General features: G+C 45.3%; 1 protein-coding gene across 1 annotated transcript in view; it reads right to left on the reverse strand.

Annotated features, from left to right (window-relative positions):
• Positions 1 to 13,332, reverse strand: part of VWA2 (von Willebrand factor A domain containing 2) — a 58,072-nt gene that overhangs the window by 26,216 nt on the left and 18,524 nt on the right. Inside the window, exons 3-5 of the mRNA XM_058435754.1 lie at positions 12,844 to 12,918; positions 11,513 to 11,646; positions 5,016 to 5,125 (exon numbers count right to left, since the gene is read on the reverse strand). Of these exons, the coding sequence (XP_058291737.1) occupies positions 5,016 to 5,125; positions 11,513 to 11,646; positions 12,844 to 12,918 (319 nt within the window). The remainder of the gene's footprint in view (positions 1 to 5,015; positions 5,126 to 11,512; positions 11,647 to 12,843; positions 12,919 to 13,332) is intronic.

Raw genomic sequence — 13,332 nt, forward strand, 5'->3', positions numbered from 1 at the left:
CATTTCACTGTCACTTGAGGGTATGGATACCCCATTCTCCCTGACATGATTATTACTCATTGCATGCCTGTATCAAAACATATATACCTACTATGTACCTACAAAAGTTTAATTTTTTTTTTTTTTTTTTTTCTGTCTCCCAGGCTGGAGTGCAGTGGCATGATCTCGGCTCACCGCGAGCTCCGCCTTCCGGGTTCACGCCATTCTCCTGCCTCAGCCTCCTGAGTAGCTGGGACTACAGGTGCCCGCCACCACGCCCAGCTAATTTTTTGTATTTTTAGTACAGATGGGGTTTCACCGTTTTAGCCAGGATGGTCTCGATATCCTGACCTCGTGATCCACCCACCTCGGCCTCCCAAAGTGCTGGGATTACAGGAGTGAGCCACCGCGCACGGCCAAAAGTTTAAAATTTAAAAACAAAACTTCACTGTAGAAAAAGAACAAAGTGCCCCGGGGAGGTCATCACTCCCATTTGGCCCATGTTCCTCCATTCTGATTCATAACAGCCTGGCTTCATTTTTAGTGTCCTCAGTGACTCCACAACTGGGGCCAAAAATCAGTGCCTCCTTTCCTTGTTTGTTGTCACTTACAGTTGTCCTAGGAAACGTAAGGGCTAATCATACACAGCCCCAGAAGAGCTGACCTTGTTCAGACACATAAGAAGTCTTCATTCTCCACCCTCAATGTCCTCAATCTTAAGTGTGTCTCTCCATTTCATATGTCATAAATAATGCTCTCAGGCCCTTAGTTATGACCTCAACACAGCTGAAAAGCAGCTCAACTAATCATCTGGGGGTGTAGGAGAGGGAGCGTGGTGAGAGGTGAGAAAGGAGAGCTGGGTGGGGCCTATTGGATTGGCAGTGTAACCCACTGGTTCTGGCCAGGGCCCCTGTTTCTTCTCGGCCTCAATGTCCTCCTCTGTAAAATAAGAGAGGGAAAACATACTAGATGATCCCTAATGCTCCTTGCTCCTTTTTGTACCAATTCTTTGAGATTTGATTAGGTTTTCAGACAAGAGCAGAGCTGAATTCTTTGAGTCAAAGTCACTCAAATGGTCTTTGACTTTTAGCCCCAAACTTAAACCAACAGCCTTTTTCCTTTGAAAATGCATACTGCATATAATGGATAAATTTTTTTTAAAACTACCTTATTGATATAACTTATATAACATAAAATTCACACTTTTAAAGTGTACAATTCAGTGATATTTAGTGTATTCACAAAGCTGTGCAACCATCACCACTATCTAAGTCCAAAACATCTTCTTTACCCCAGAAAGAAGCCCTGTACCATTAGCAGCCATTCCTCATTCCCGTCAGCCCCTGGCAATGACTAATTCACTTTTTATCTTCATGGATTTGCCTATTCTAGACACTTTATAAAAAATGTGGCCAGGCATGGTCCCAGCACTTTGGGAGGCCAAGGCGGGTGGATCACCTGAGGTCAGGAGTTCGAGACCAGCCTAGCCAACATGGCAAAACCCTGTCTCTACTAAAATTACAAAAAATAGCCAGGTGTGGTGACAGACGCCTATAGTCCCAGCTACTTGGGAAGCTGAGGCAGGAGAATTGCTTGAACCCAGGAGGCGGAGGTGGTAGTGAGCCAAGATCACGCCACTGCACTCCAGCCAAGGCGACAGAATGAGACTCCATCTCAAAAAAAGAAAAAAAGTTGGCCAGGCATGGTGGCTCACGCCTGTAATCCCAGCACTTTGGGAGGCTGAGGCAGGCAGATCATGAGGTCAGGAGATCGTGACCATCCTGGCTAACACGGTGAAATCCCATCTCTACTAAAAATACAAAAAAAATTAGCCAGGCGAGGTGGCGGGCACCTGCAGTCCCAGCTATTTGGGAGGCTGAGGCAGAAGAATGGCGTGAACCCAGGAGGCGGAGCTTGCAGTGAGCTGAGATAGCACCACTGCACTCTAGCCTGGGCGACAGAGCGAGACTCCATCTCAGAAAAACAAAACAAAACAAAACGTGGAATCATATAGTATGTGACCTGTTATGCCTGGCTTCTTTCACTTAGCCTAATGTTTTCAAGATTCCTCCATGCTGTACCATGAATCAGTACTTCATTCATTCTTACAGTTGAATAGTATTCCATTGTTTGGAATATACCACATTTTGTTTATACATGCATTAGTTGGATATTTTGTATTGTTTCTGTTTTGGAGCTGCTATAAACAGCACTAGTATGAACATTAGCATACAACTATTTTTGTGTGCATGTGTTTTTAACTCTCATGAAATGGAATTGCTGGGTCATATGCTAAATGTATGTTTAACATTTTGAGGAAATGCCAAACTTTTTTCCAATGTGGCAGGCACCACTTACAATCCCACAAGCAATGGATGAGGGCTGCACTTCCTATCCCCAGCTTTACCAACACTTGTTTTTGTCAGTCTCTGAGCCATTGTAGTGGCTACGACATGGTAGCTCACTGAGGTTCTGATCTGCATTTCCTTAACAGGTAATGATGTTGACAGTCTTTTCGTGTACTTATTGGCCATTTGTCTATCTTGTTTGGAAAAATGTCTACTTACAAGGTTTCTTTGTGAGGTGATAAAAATGTTCAAAAATTAGAATAGGGTAAAAGTTGCTTAACTCTGTAAATATATTCAAAACTATTGAATTGTACATATTAAATGTGTTAACTTTATGGCATATAAAATATATCTCCATAAAGCTGTTTTCAAAAAGTTAGTGTGTATAACAGTCACATGGGAGGGTGGGGAGAGGCCTTTTAAAAGTGCAGATTTGGCCGGGCACGGTGGCTCCCACATCTGTAATCCCAGCACTTTGGGAAGCAGAGGCGGGCAGATCACAAGGTCAGGAGATCGAGACCATCCTGGCTAACACAGTGAAACCCCGTCTCTACTAAAAAATAGTCCCGGCTACTCGGGAGGCTGAGGCAGGAGAATGGTGTGAACCCAGGAGGCAGAGCTTGCAGTGAGCAGAGATCGTGTCACTGCACTCCAGGCTGGGCAACAGAGTGAGACTCCGTCTCAAAAAAAAAAAAAACGGGGGCGGGGGGGCAGATTCCTGGCTGGGCACGGTGACTCACACCTGTAATCCCAGCACCTTGGGAGGGCAAGGCAGGTGGATTGCTTGAGCTCAGCAGTTCAAGACCAGCCTGGGCAACATGGGGAAACCCCATCTCTACAAAAACAGAAAAATTAGCCCAGTGTGGGGGCGCATGCCTGCAGTCCCAGCTACTTGGGAGGCTGAGGTGGGAGGATGGCTTGAGCCTGGGAGGTGGAGGTTGCAGTGAGCCAATACAGTGCCACTGCACTCCAGCCTAGGCAACAGAGTGAGACTGTGCTTCGAAAACAAAGTGAGTATTCCTAAATATACCAAGAGCAAAGAGTGATTCCACAAACCTGGGAGGAAGCCCCTGCACTGTGTGTCTTAGTTAGAGATATGAAGCAAGGCTGAGACCATTCTCTGTAAGAAGCCAATTCTTGGGGGCCCCAGGGGAAGAAGAAAAGGCCGATGTGCACTACTGTATTTTATAAACACATATTAATGAGCTCTTTCCTTTTGTACTTTCTTGCATGATGATTTGCCCCTTAATCTGTTCAAGGGCAGAGGAAAGGGCTGGGATAGATAGTCTAAGATAAAAGTCAGTGAGGGTTACTAGGACATTCTTGAGGCCTGCAGGGCTCCCAGAGTCCCTGCTGTACCCATTGTGGGGCCTCAGGCTTTTTGAGAGCACTGGTAGACCTACAGAGGCTTGCAACTGGAAAAAGGCCCTCAGAGCTCAGAGCCTTTGCAATGGGAGGAGACAGCCATAAATGGCTGTGACCATGGACTTCAGTGGACACTAGTACAAGGGGCAGCAGGAGCCCAGAGTGGCAAGGGGCAAATCAAAGTCATTATTCTGTGAGGGCTTGTGAAGAACATTATATATACGTGTGTATGTATATACATGTACGTGTCAATATGTGCATATATATATATATGCATATATGTATCACATGCATATAGATTATATGTATATATAATATATAAAATATACACAAAATATAAGTGTATAAAAACATATGAGCATAAACACACATCATATTCAGACGTACATGTCAGCTAACTTACAATGTAAGTAAACATATGACTATATATATATTCAGAGGGTGATATTGTTTGGATGTTTGTCCCCTCCAAATCTCATGTTGAACTGTAATCCAGTGTTGGAGGTGGGGCCTGGTAAGAGGTGTCTGGATCATGGGGGCGGATCCCTCATGAATGGCATAGCACCATCCCTTGGTGATGAGTGAGATCACATAAGATCTGGTTGTTTTAAAATGTGTGTCACGTCCTCCTCTCTCTTGCTCCTGCTCTCGCCATGTGATGCACCTGCTCCCCCTTTGCCTTCTGCCATGATTGGAAGCTTCCCGAGGCCCTTACCAGGAGCAGATGTTGGCATTATGCTTCTGTACAGCCTGAACAACCATGAGCCAATAAAAATTTTCTTCATAATTTACCCAGCCTCAGGTATTTCTTTATAGCAATGCAAGAACAGACTAACACATAAGGTGTGTATATGTATGGGCACATAACCAGATATTCATAATTTTTAAAGCACTCTCAATAACAGGGGGGCACTTACTCTTTTTAGACCACAAAAATGAGGCTCAGAGAAGTGTGGTGAACTGTCCAAGCTGCAGTGGTCACAAGGGACAGAAATGGGATTAAGACTCAGTGTTCCTCCTATTCCTCCAGGCTCTTAACCCCATTCATGACCTTCAATAGCACTCTCTCCCAGGTAACTGACAACTATACATCACAGCAGCTATTTTTTAACTTGCATTTAAATTCCTACCTGGGACATTATCATGCAATAAGGAGGGGCAGCCTTGAGAATGGAATTCATGTGACCAACTGTGCCCAGCTGGACTCCTGAAAGCAGCCCACAGTCCTCTCTGTGAGCCCAGAGCAGGACCAAACTCTTCAAGGGAGCAATTTTAATAGCAGTTGGCCTCACCCTAACCACAGCAGTATCTGATCATACATACTTGAAAACCATCCTCTTGATTTTTGCCTTCACTTCCTGTTGGGTTGAAAATGAATCCAAGGGGAATTCCAGATGAGGAGTGGAACTGAACTGCAACGCTCCCACTCTGACCTGCAGTAGGAGACACGGGGCTCAGGGCCCCAAGACTGGGGTTGAGTCAAAAACATTCCTAAGAGGAAAGAAGGGGCAAGAAAGGTTAACAACCCTGTTTCCCATCCACTCAACAAACACCAGTGCCAGAGCTTTCTCCAGTCTCCCTAGAAGGAGGTTCCAAAGACCCATTTGGAGCACCTGGAAAAAAAACAGCCAAATCTGTTTGTGCTCTGCACTGATGACCCCCAATTCAATCTTCTTGACTTACCTACTGCTAGGCAGCTGAACATTCTGGCAGTGTTCTCAGCTGAGCTTGTGCATCTTTAGGGCTGGGTCTCTGCTCACTTTTACCAACTGCCTCCTAGCTGCCAGTGCTGTCTTGAGCAGTTTCAGGCACTATCTCATTTAATCCACAGAGGCACTATTAACACCCACATGACGGTTGGAGAAACCCTAATGTGGAGAATACATACCTCTGGCCCAAGGCAAATGCTTACTCGCCCAGAACTAGTAAGAAAGGCAGCCAGGCCATTGGACTTTGTGCCTATAGTCTTCCCTAAGGCCCAGTTATACCTCCTGCCTTCTAAGCAGCCAGCACAGGCCAGCAGCAAAACACTTACTGACCCAACTGGGGCTGCTGCAGAAGCTAACCACAGCTACCATCACTGATAACTCATCACTAACCACAGCCATCCCACAACCCAGTCCTTCATTGGGTGGTCAGCCCCGCCAGACCTGCCCCAGCCAAGCTAGAGAATGGCCAGGTCTCTAGACCACAGTCAGACTTGGGGGACAATCAGCATGTACAATTGAGACGACCAGTACGGGGGATGAAGTTCTTCTGTAATGAAGGAGAACACTGGTGAATCCACATAGATTTTGTGTCCTGAGGAGGCCATAGGAGATCCAATACCTTGCAAAACTGGAGAAAGGAAACCGAATAAAGTTGCTCTCTGGATCCTTAAGGCACTAGCATGTCTTGAGCAGAGAAGGCTACAAACATTCAGGTTTCCTCCCAAGGGCCCAAGGCCTGCTCCTAATCATTGGTTCTCCAAAACCCCTGGAGAAACAACATTCTCTGTTACTATTCTCAAAACTAACCCTAGTTCTGACCAAGAGTGCAAATAGGCCAAGTGAGTCATATTTAAGCAATGATGCTGCCCTCTGCTCCCCACTTGAATTCCCTCGCTGCCGTTCCCTGGACAGGCCTGGGACGTGGGAGATGATGGAAACGCCCTGCCACACCAGACTGGCTGCATCTGCTCCAGATCAGCTGGGCGGGGTTCCCTTTTGCAGGCAGGATGCTCTGGGGAGGAGCTGCTGGGCACCTTAAGCAGAAAGAAATCTCAGTCTTCAGTGGACACATGGGGGAGATGGACACCCGAAGACGGACCAGTAGGTGATCTCAGGAAGAAGCTTCTGGGAGGAAGCGCTTCCTAGGTTTTCCTTGAAGTTAGTGTGTGATTAAAAAGGGGCATCTCAAACCAGGGGGAAAAGATGATCTAGTCAATGATATTGGGACAACTGGAGAGCAATCTACAAAAAATAAAGGATAAACTGCAAATGAATTCAAGATTTTGGTGTGAAAAATCGAAATATGAAAAGTTCTAAAAAAACTCAGGAGAATTTCTAAAATTTCAACGTGTAAAAAGATCTTACTATTACTTAAAATCCAGAAGGCATAAAGGAAAGATTGATAAATGTGATCGCATGAAGAAAAAAACAACTTCTGCAGGACGAAACATACCTTAATGGCATAAAAAAAAAAGACAAAATGGAGAAATTGTGTGCAATTCATGTTAAAGGGTTAGCTTCCTCAATATATAAAAAAGTGTGTGGGAATCAACATATAAAAGACCAACAATCCAACAGAAAATGGGCAAAAGATTTGAACAGCCATCACAGAACAGGAAATACAAATAATCTTTGATGGAAAGATACCTGGCCTCACCATAATGAAATAGCATTTTTCCCCATCCATTTAGCAAAAAACCATATACAATGTTTACAGGGTGAAACAAGCATTCTCAAACATTGCTTGTAGAAATGTAAATTGGTGCAACATCCATGGAAGGCAATTTTTTAATATTTATTGAAAATTAAAAATAAAATTTAAAAAAATGCATAGGGCTACTGGAAATGTATCCTACTTTTATGTGTGAAATGATGTTATTTACAAGATCACAGTTTATTTGTAACATCAAATATCCATCAATAGGGGTTAATTAGACCTTGATAAATCCTTATGATGAAACATTTTAATGATCTGTAAAAAAATTATACCTGTATACATATATGCAAAGATTTCCATGAAAATGTGAGGAGGAAAAAGGCATGAGAGAATAATGTGTATGGTAGGCTACCCTTTGTGTAGTAAGGGAGAAAGAAGAATATTTATTCATATTGCCTGTATTTGCACAAAGTGATTCCGGAAGGGACTCAAGAACACAAGTTGAGGGACAGAGCACATGGAAAATGTGTGGGTGTAAGGGAGACTTTTCACTGTACATCTTTTTATTGAACCCATGTGAATGAATTACTTAGTTGAAAAAATAACCTCCCCTGAGACCAACAGCTGGGTGTATTCACTTGAGTTAAACAGGAAGAAACAGAACTTCAAAACCAGAAGGAAGCAGCTTAAGTCAGTAGTTAAAGCATTTTGTTTAATTGGTGACTTGGGAACAAAATAGTTGCCTTTTATCTTCAGTTTACTGTATGCTCAGAAACAGGCCCGCCCAGCTATCTCACCAGCCATAATCACTCTGCCCCAGTCACTACATTAGAGACAGGAAGTGAACCTCTCAGCTTTTAAGTGTTAAGAGGAAGACTTCAAACACCTTAAATCCACCTTAACAACACAGCATCCATAAAAGTCTTAATTTACAGCTACTTGACACTTCTTCTTGAAAACTAAAGTTAAAGAAAGTAAAACACGGCACAAATGAAATCCCTTGTACACGGAGACAACAAAAAGAGAATACAAAAAAATGCAGCAGCAAAAACATAAAGCCTGAAGCTACAAGTCAGACTAAACCATCTTAAATCGCCCTCATGCAAAAACCCTTCTGCAGCATGCCAAGGGGTCCACCTGACCTTGGAGGTCAAGATACTAATTCACTCACCCAAGTAAACAATTCCTCTGCTTCCCAAGTCTTGCTGCGAGAAAGCTTTTCTCAAGTTAAGCCCAAATCTAACTCCCTGAACACCCAGATTCTACCCTTAAAAAACAGAGCCATTGTCTGCTCTCTTTCACATGAAAATGATAATCATGTTCCCTCATTCATAGAGGTTTCCAGGCCTCTGGCTGTCCTGGCTCCCTCTCATGGGCACTGACTGTTTGGCCCATGTCTAACCAAGAAGTCAGCCCCCAGAACTCAACGACACTTTCTAGATGTGGTCCAGCAATGCCCAGGTTAAATTCCCTGAACTCTGGGATCTGCTCCCAATAGCATCAGCCAGGAAATTTCCTGTCACGGTTTTCTTACACCACTCCCTCCACATACACACATACACTGCCACACTGCTGGCCATTTGCTGTGTGATAACAGGGTGTCAATTCTGAGGGTAAAGACAAATGGGCTAATGGAGCAAGTCCTGGTCTGTGAGTGAAAAGCCCCAGTTCTTCCACACTTAGCTCTCTCCTGAGGTTGCTGTGTGACCCTCGGCAGTCACTTAGCCTCTCTGAGCCCGTTCCCTCATCTGTGAAACATGCACTACTAATCCATAGGACCCTTCGTTCCCAACTAGCCAACCCCAGGGTCTCCAGGCTACTCATTTCAGGACACACTACATCAATGCCAAGGTCAACAGTGTTTAATCTTCATGCTACTTGTCTTTATGTTATTCCTCTGTGAGTAACTAGTGACACTTGATAAGGAACCCTTTTAAAAGCAGGGTCCTGTGCAGAGGATGGTGGGGAAATGGCACTTCTTGCCTGGCCCTTTTAGGGTCTATGCTGGGTTAACATCATGGTTAGAAATCTTCTGGGCTGCTTGTGCCTAGATTAAATGATGCCTGCTATGGTGTCCCCAGGTGCAAGATGGTCTAAGGTCCAGGGAGTGTGCTCCAGCTCCCCAAATGACACACCATTCTGCAGAAGATCTGGCCCTCATTAAAAGCCATGTATATTCCTAAATCCTAGAGGTTTTACTAGGATTAATCTAGGAATGTTATCTTGGAAAACCACTTCCTTCCTTAACCTGTATGCAACCGGTCTCTCATCCAAGTAATGATAGATTTTCCAGGCTACACCTTTTTTTTTTTTGAGATGGCGTTTCACTCTGTCGCCCAGGTTGAAGTGCAGTGGCACCATCTCAGCTCACTGCAACCTCTGCCTCCTGGGTTCAAGCGATATTCCTGCCTCACTCTTCCGAGTAGCTGGGACTACAGGCACGTGCCACCATGCCCGGCTAATTTTTTGTATTTTTAGTAGAGACAAGGTTTCACTATGTTAGCCAGGATGGTCTCGATCTCCTGACCTCGTGATCCACCTGCCTCGGCCTCCTGAAGTGCTGGGATTACAGGCATGACCCACTGCGCCCGACCTCTCTTAATTTTTAAGTTGACTTTTTTTTTTTTTTGAGACGGTGTCTCGCGCTCTCACCCAGGCTGGAGTGCAGTGGCGCGATCTCGGCTCACTGCAAGCTCTGCCTCCCGGGTTCACGCCATTCTCCTGCCTCAGCCTCTCCGAGTAGCTGGGACTACAGGCGCCCGCCACCATACCCAGCTAATTTTTTTTGTATTTTTAGTAGAGACGGGGTTTCACCATGGTCTCGATCTCCTGACCTTGTGATCCGCCCGCCTCGGCCTCCCAAAGTGCTGGGATTACAAGCATGAGCCACCGCGCCCGGCCTTAAGTTGACTTTTGAGTAGGTTCACGTGATTCAAAATCCAGAAAATATTTAAGTCTGTATTGATGAGTCTCGCTCTGGCCTTGTGCCCTGTCAACTGACTTCCCAACCTCCCCCTTAATGAAAACCACTGTCCTCAGCCTCTTACAAATCCATCCAGAGTGTATACAGATACAAACAAAAAATACAAAGATAGATTTTCATTCATCCCCCTTTATCTTTTACATAGAAAGTAACATATTATACACACCATTTGCGCCTTACTTCGACACTTCACTTGTTCTGGTGTTTTTCCATATCAGAGAGCTTCCTCACTCACTCACTGGACCTGCCTAGTGTTTCAATATATGAATGCATCATAATGGATTTATCAGTGTACATCTGGATTGCCTGAAATCTTTTACAGTTTATCCACATAATGCTGCAATGAATAACTCTGTATGGGTACTATTTTGCATGGGCGTGTGTATTGTAGAATAAATTCCTTTATGTAGAATTGCTGGGTTAAAGGGTCCAAGCCTTTGTAACTGTGAATACTATTGGACTCCCCCCTAGAGGCTGCACCATTTCACACTCCACCAGCAGCGTATGAGAACACCAGTTTTTTTTCAAGATTTGCCAATAAAGCACGTCACCAAATTTAGGATTTTTTTTGCTAAGTCAGTAAGTGAAAAACTGTATGTTAGGCACAGGGTTTGCTGACCCTCTGAGTGAGTGAGGTGGGCTTCTTTTCGTATGCCTAAAGGCCTTGCGTGTTTCATTTTCTGGGAACTGTCTGTGTTCCTTGCTCATTTTTCTATTGGATTGTTAAAAAAAAAAAAAAATGCCCCTTTTAGAAATAAGGGCCACAGCTACCACACTCTGCTATATTTAAGACCTATATTTGAAGAACAAGAAATTAAGACACCGGCTGGATCCACTCAAGCAGGAGTAGTTCCTCTCAAGTGCAAGAGAGGGTAGGAGCTGTGCTTCATATTCGGTCCGCTGACGTAGTAACAGCTTTAGTCTGCTTAGCATGCTCTCCCTTTCCCATTGTTCTGCAAACGCAATCCAACCTCTCTTTCTAGAGGAAAGTCAAATCCACTCCCTACCCCAAAAACATGGCGGAGCTCTTGACCGAGGTCTGACCAGAAACTCTCTTCCCTCTGACTGCTGTGATTGGTTAGTGGATTATCATGTGACCTAGGCCTGCCCAATCAGAGCCCTCCCTGGGACTTTGGCCAGATCTACAGAGAAAGAAGTCCCCTTAATTTTTACCAGGGTCACTAGCTTGAGGAACAATGCAGGACAACTTGGCTATGTCAGGAAAACCTGCCTGGGAAGGAAGTCAACCAAAAGAAAACAAAATTGAGAGAAGGAAAAAAAAAAAAAGAAGAGAAAGATGCCTTATGGCCTGAACTCAGCCCTTGGATCCCACCATGCCAGCAACCAGTATTCAGCCCCTTAATCTGCCCAGCTCCACAAGCCAGTAGATGCCTCCTCTGCGTGAGACCGGGTTTCTGTCACTTGTAACAGAAGACGCCCTAACACAAACACCCACAAGACTTGCACTCACCCTCTCAGGGCTGATGTCCAGAGCGTCACAGACTGTGATGGCAAAGTGCTTGGACCTTTCAAAGCTCCCTTTCCCGACGCTGTTAGACCCATCTAACAAAAACAGGATGTCCACTGCAGCCGAGCACCACATCACTAGGGAGAGCGGGACAGACAGGTGACAACCAGTAGCAAGTCGGTCTCACTTCTGAAGCAGAGTGAAGGCACAAACAGCCTTGTGGTGGGCCAGGCTGCTGCCCCTCTTAGCATGAAAGGGGAGAACTAACCTGCAGAAGTCAGCCCTCCTCTGAAGCAGGCAGCACACGCACCATGGGTGTGAAGCTCACAAATGGGCCCTTACGTGAAAGCCTTTGTATTATAATAATGGAAGGACCCAGTTCAACAATACCAATTAAGCTCTGTGAGGGGGTCTACTGGGCCAGTGAGCAGCACTGAAAATACTTGGTCCCAGGCCTCGGGGGACCACAATCTAGTGTGGACACAGGCACCCTGATATGTGAGGCTATGTTACCCAAGAGTTCAGTAGCAGTAACAGCAGCTATGTGGAGGGATACTGATGAGGGTGGAAGAGGAAGGAATATGGTGGGAGATGGACATGGCAAGTAGTCACCCCGTTACCTGGTGAGCAGATAACAGAAAACCTTGAGGCACAGGCCAAGTAATTCAATAATAAAGATTTCCTGAGGCTGGGCATGGTGGCTCACACCTGGAATCTCAGCACTTTGGGAGGCCAAGGCCAGCGGATAGACTGAGTTCAGGAGTTCAAGATCAGCCTAGGTAACATGGCAAAACCCCATCTCTACTAAAAACACAAAAACTAGCCGGGCATGGTGATGCATGCCTATGGTCCCAGCTATTTGGGAGGCTGAGGCAGGAGGATCACTTGAGTCCATAAGGTCGAGGCTGCAGTGAGCTGATATTGTGCCATTGCACTCCAGCCTGGGTGACAACAGCAAGACCCTGATTTTAAAACAAAACAAAAAAAAAGGTTTACTGAGCTGTTTTGTTTGTTTTTGAGATGGAGTTTCCCCCTTGTTACCCAGGCTGAAGTGCAATGGCACCATCTCGGCTCACTGCAACCTCTGCCTCCTGGGTTCAAGCAATTCTCCTGCCTCAGCCTCCCAAGTAGCTGGGATTACAGGCACCCACTTTTGTTTGTTTTTAAACCAAGTGACTTGGTCAGATCCCTGTTTGGGGAAAATGACTCTGGCCAGAGTATGAAAAGAAGATGGGAAAGGGGCAGAAACTCTCTGGGAGAACACGGTTCTCATCCAGTCCATCACACAGAGGTCTGAGTGGGCATCTAGAGGGTTAAGAAGAACCTGGGCTTACTTTTGCTGGCAGCTGAAATCTTCCCAATGGTTTCTCTGCTTACATGGACTTCCTGGAGAGGGAGAGATGGGGGCACTAGGAGAGAAAACACCAGAAGCAACCATTAAAACGCTGAGAGGGGAGGAGGCTCAATCTCTACCTTAAGTGACCAGACTAAAAAGGGAACAGCAGAGAAACCTAGAATGTGGGGGAGTGATGATTCTTGCATCTCAAAAATTACCAGACGGAAAACATAAAGAAACCCCCCAAATTACCTCACTTCTATGAGATATCTTTGTATTTAAATGTGGGTAGTTCAAAGAGAAAGAATAAAACTAACACACAGTGGGGTTCTAGAGAGCCTGTGATTCTGAAAACTTTTGTCCCTGGTCAGGTGTAATAACCAGAGAGGGGAGAGAGGTGTCAGGTCAGGTGTAATAACCAGGAGGAGGGGGAGAGAGGGGAGGGGAGGGGAGGAGGGAGGGGAGGGGAGAGGGGAGGGGAGGAGGG

Source organism: Hylobates moloch, unplaced genomic scaffold (genome assembly GCF_009828535.3).
Source record: "Hylobates moloch isolate HMO894 unplaced genomic scaffold, HMol_V3 SCAFFOLD_3, whole genome shotgun sequence".
In the NCBI taxonomy this organism is placed as follows: Eukaryota; Metazoa; Chordata; class Mammalia; order Primates; family Hylobatidae; genus Hylobates; species Hylobates moloch.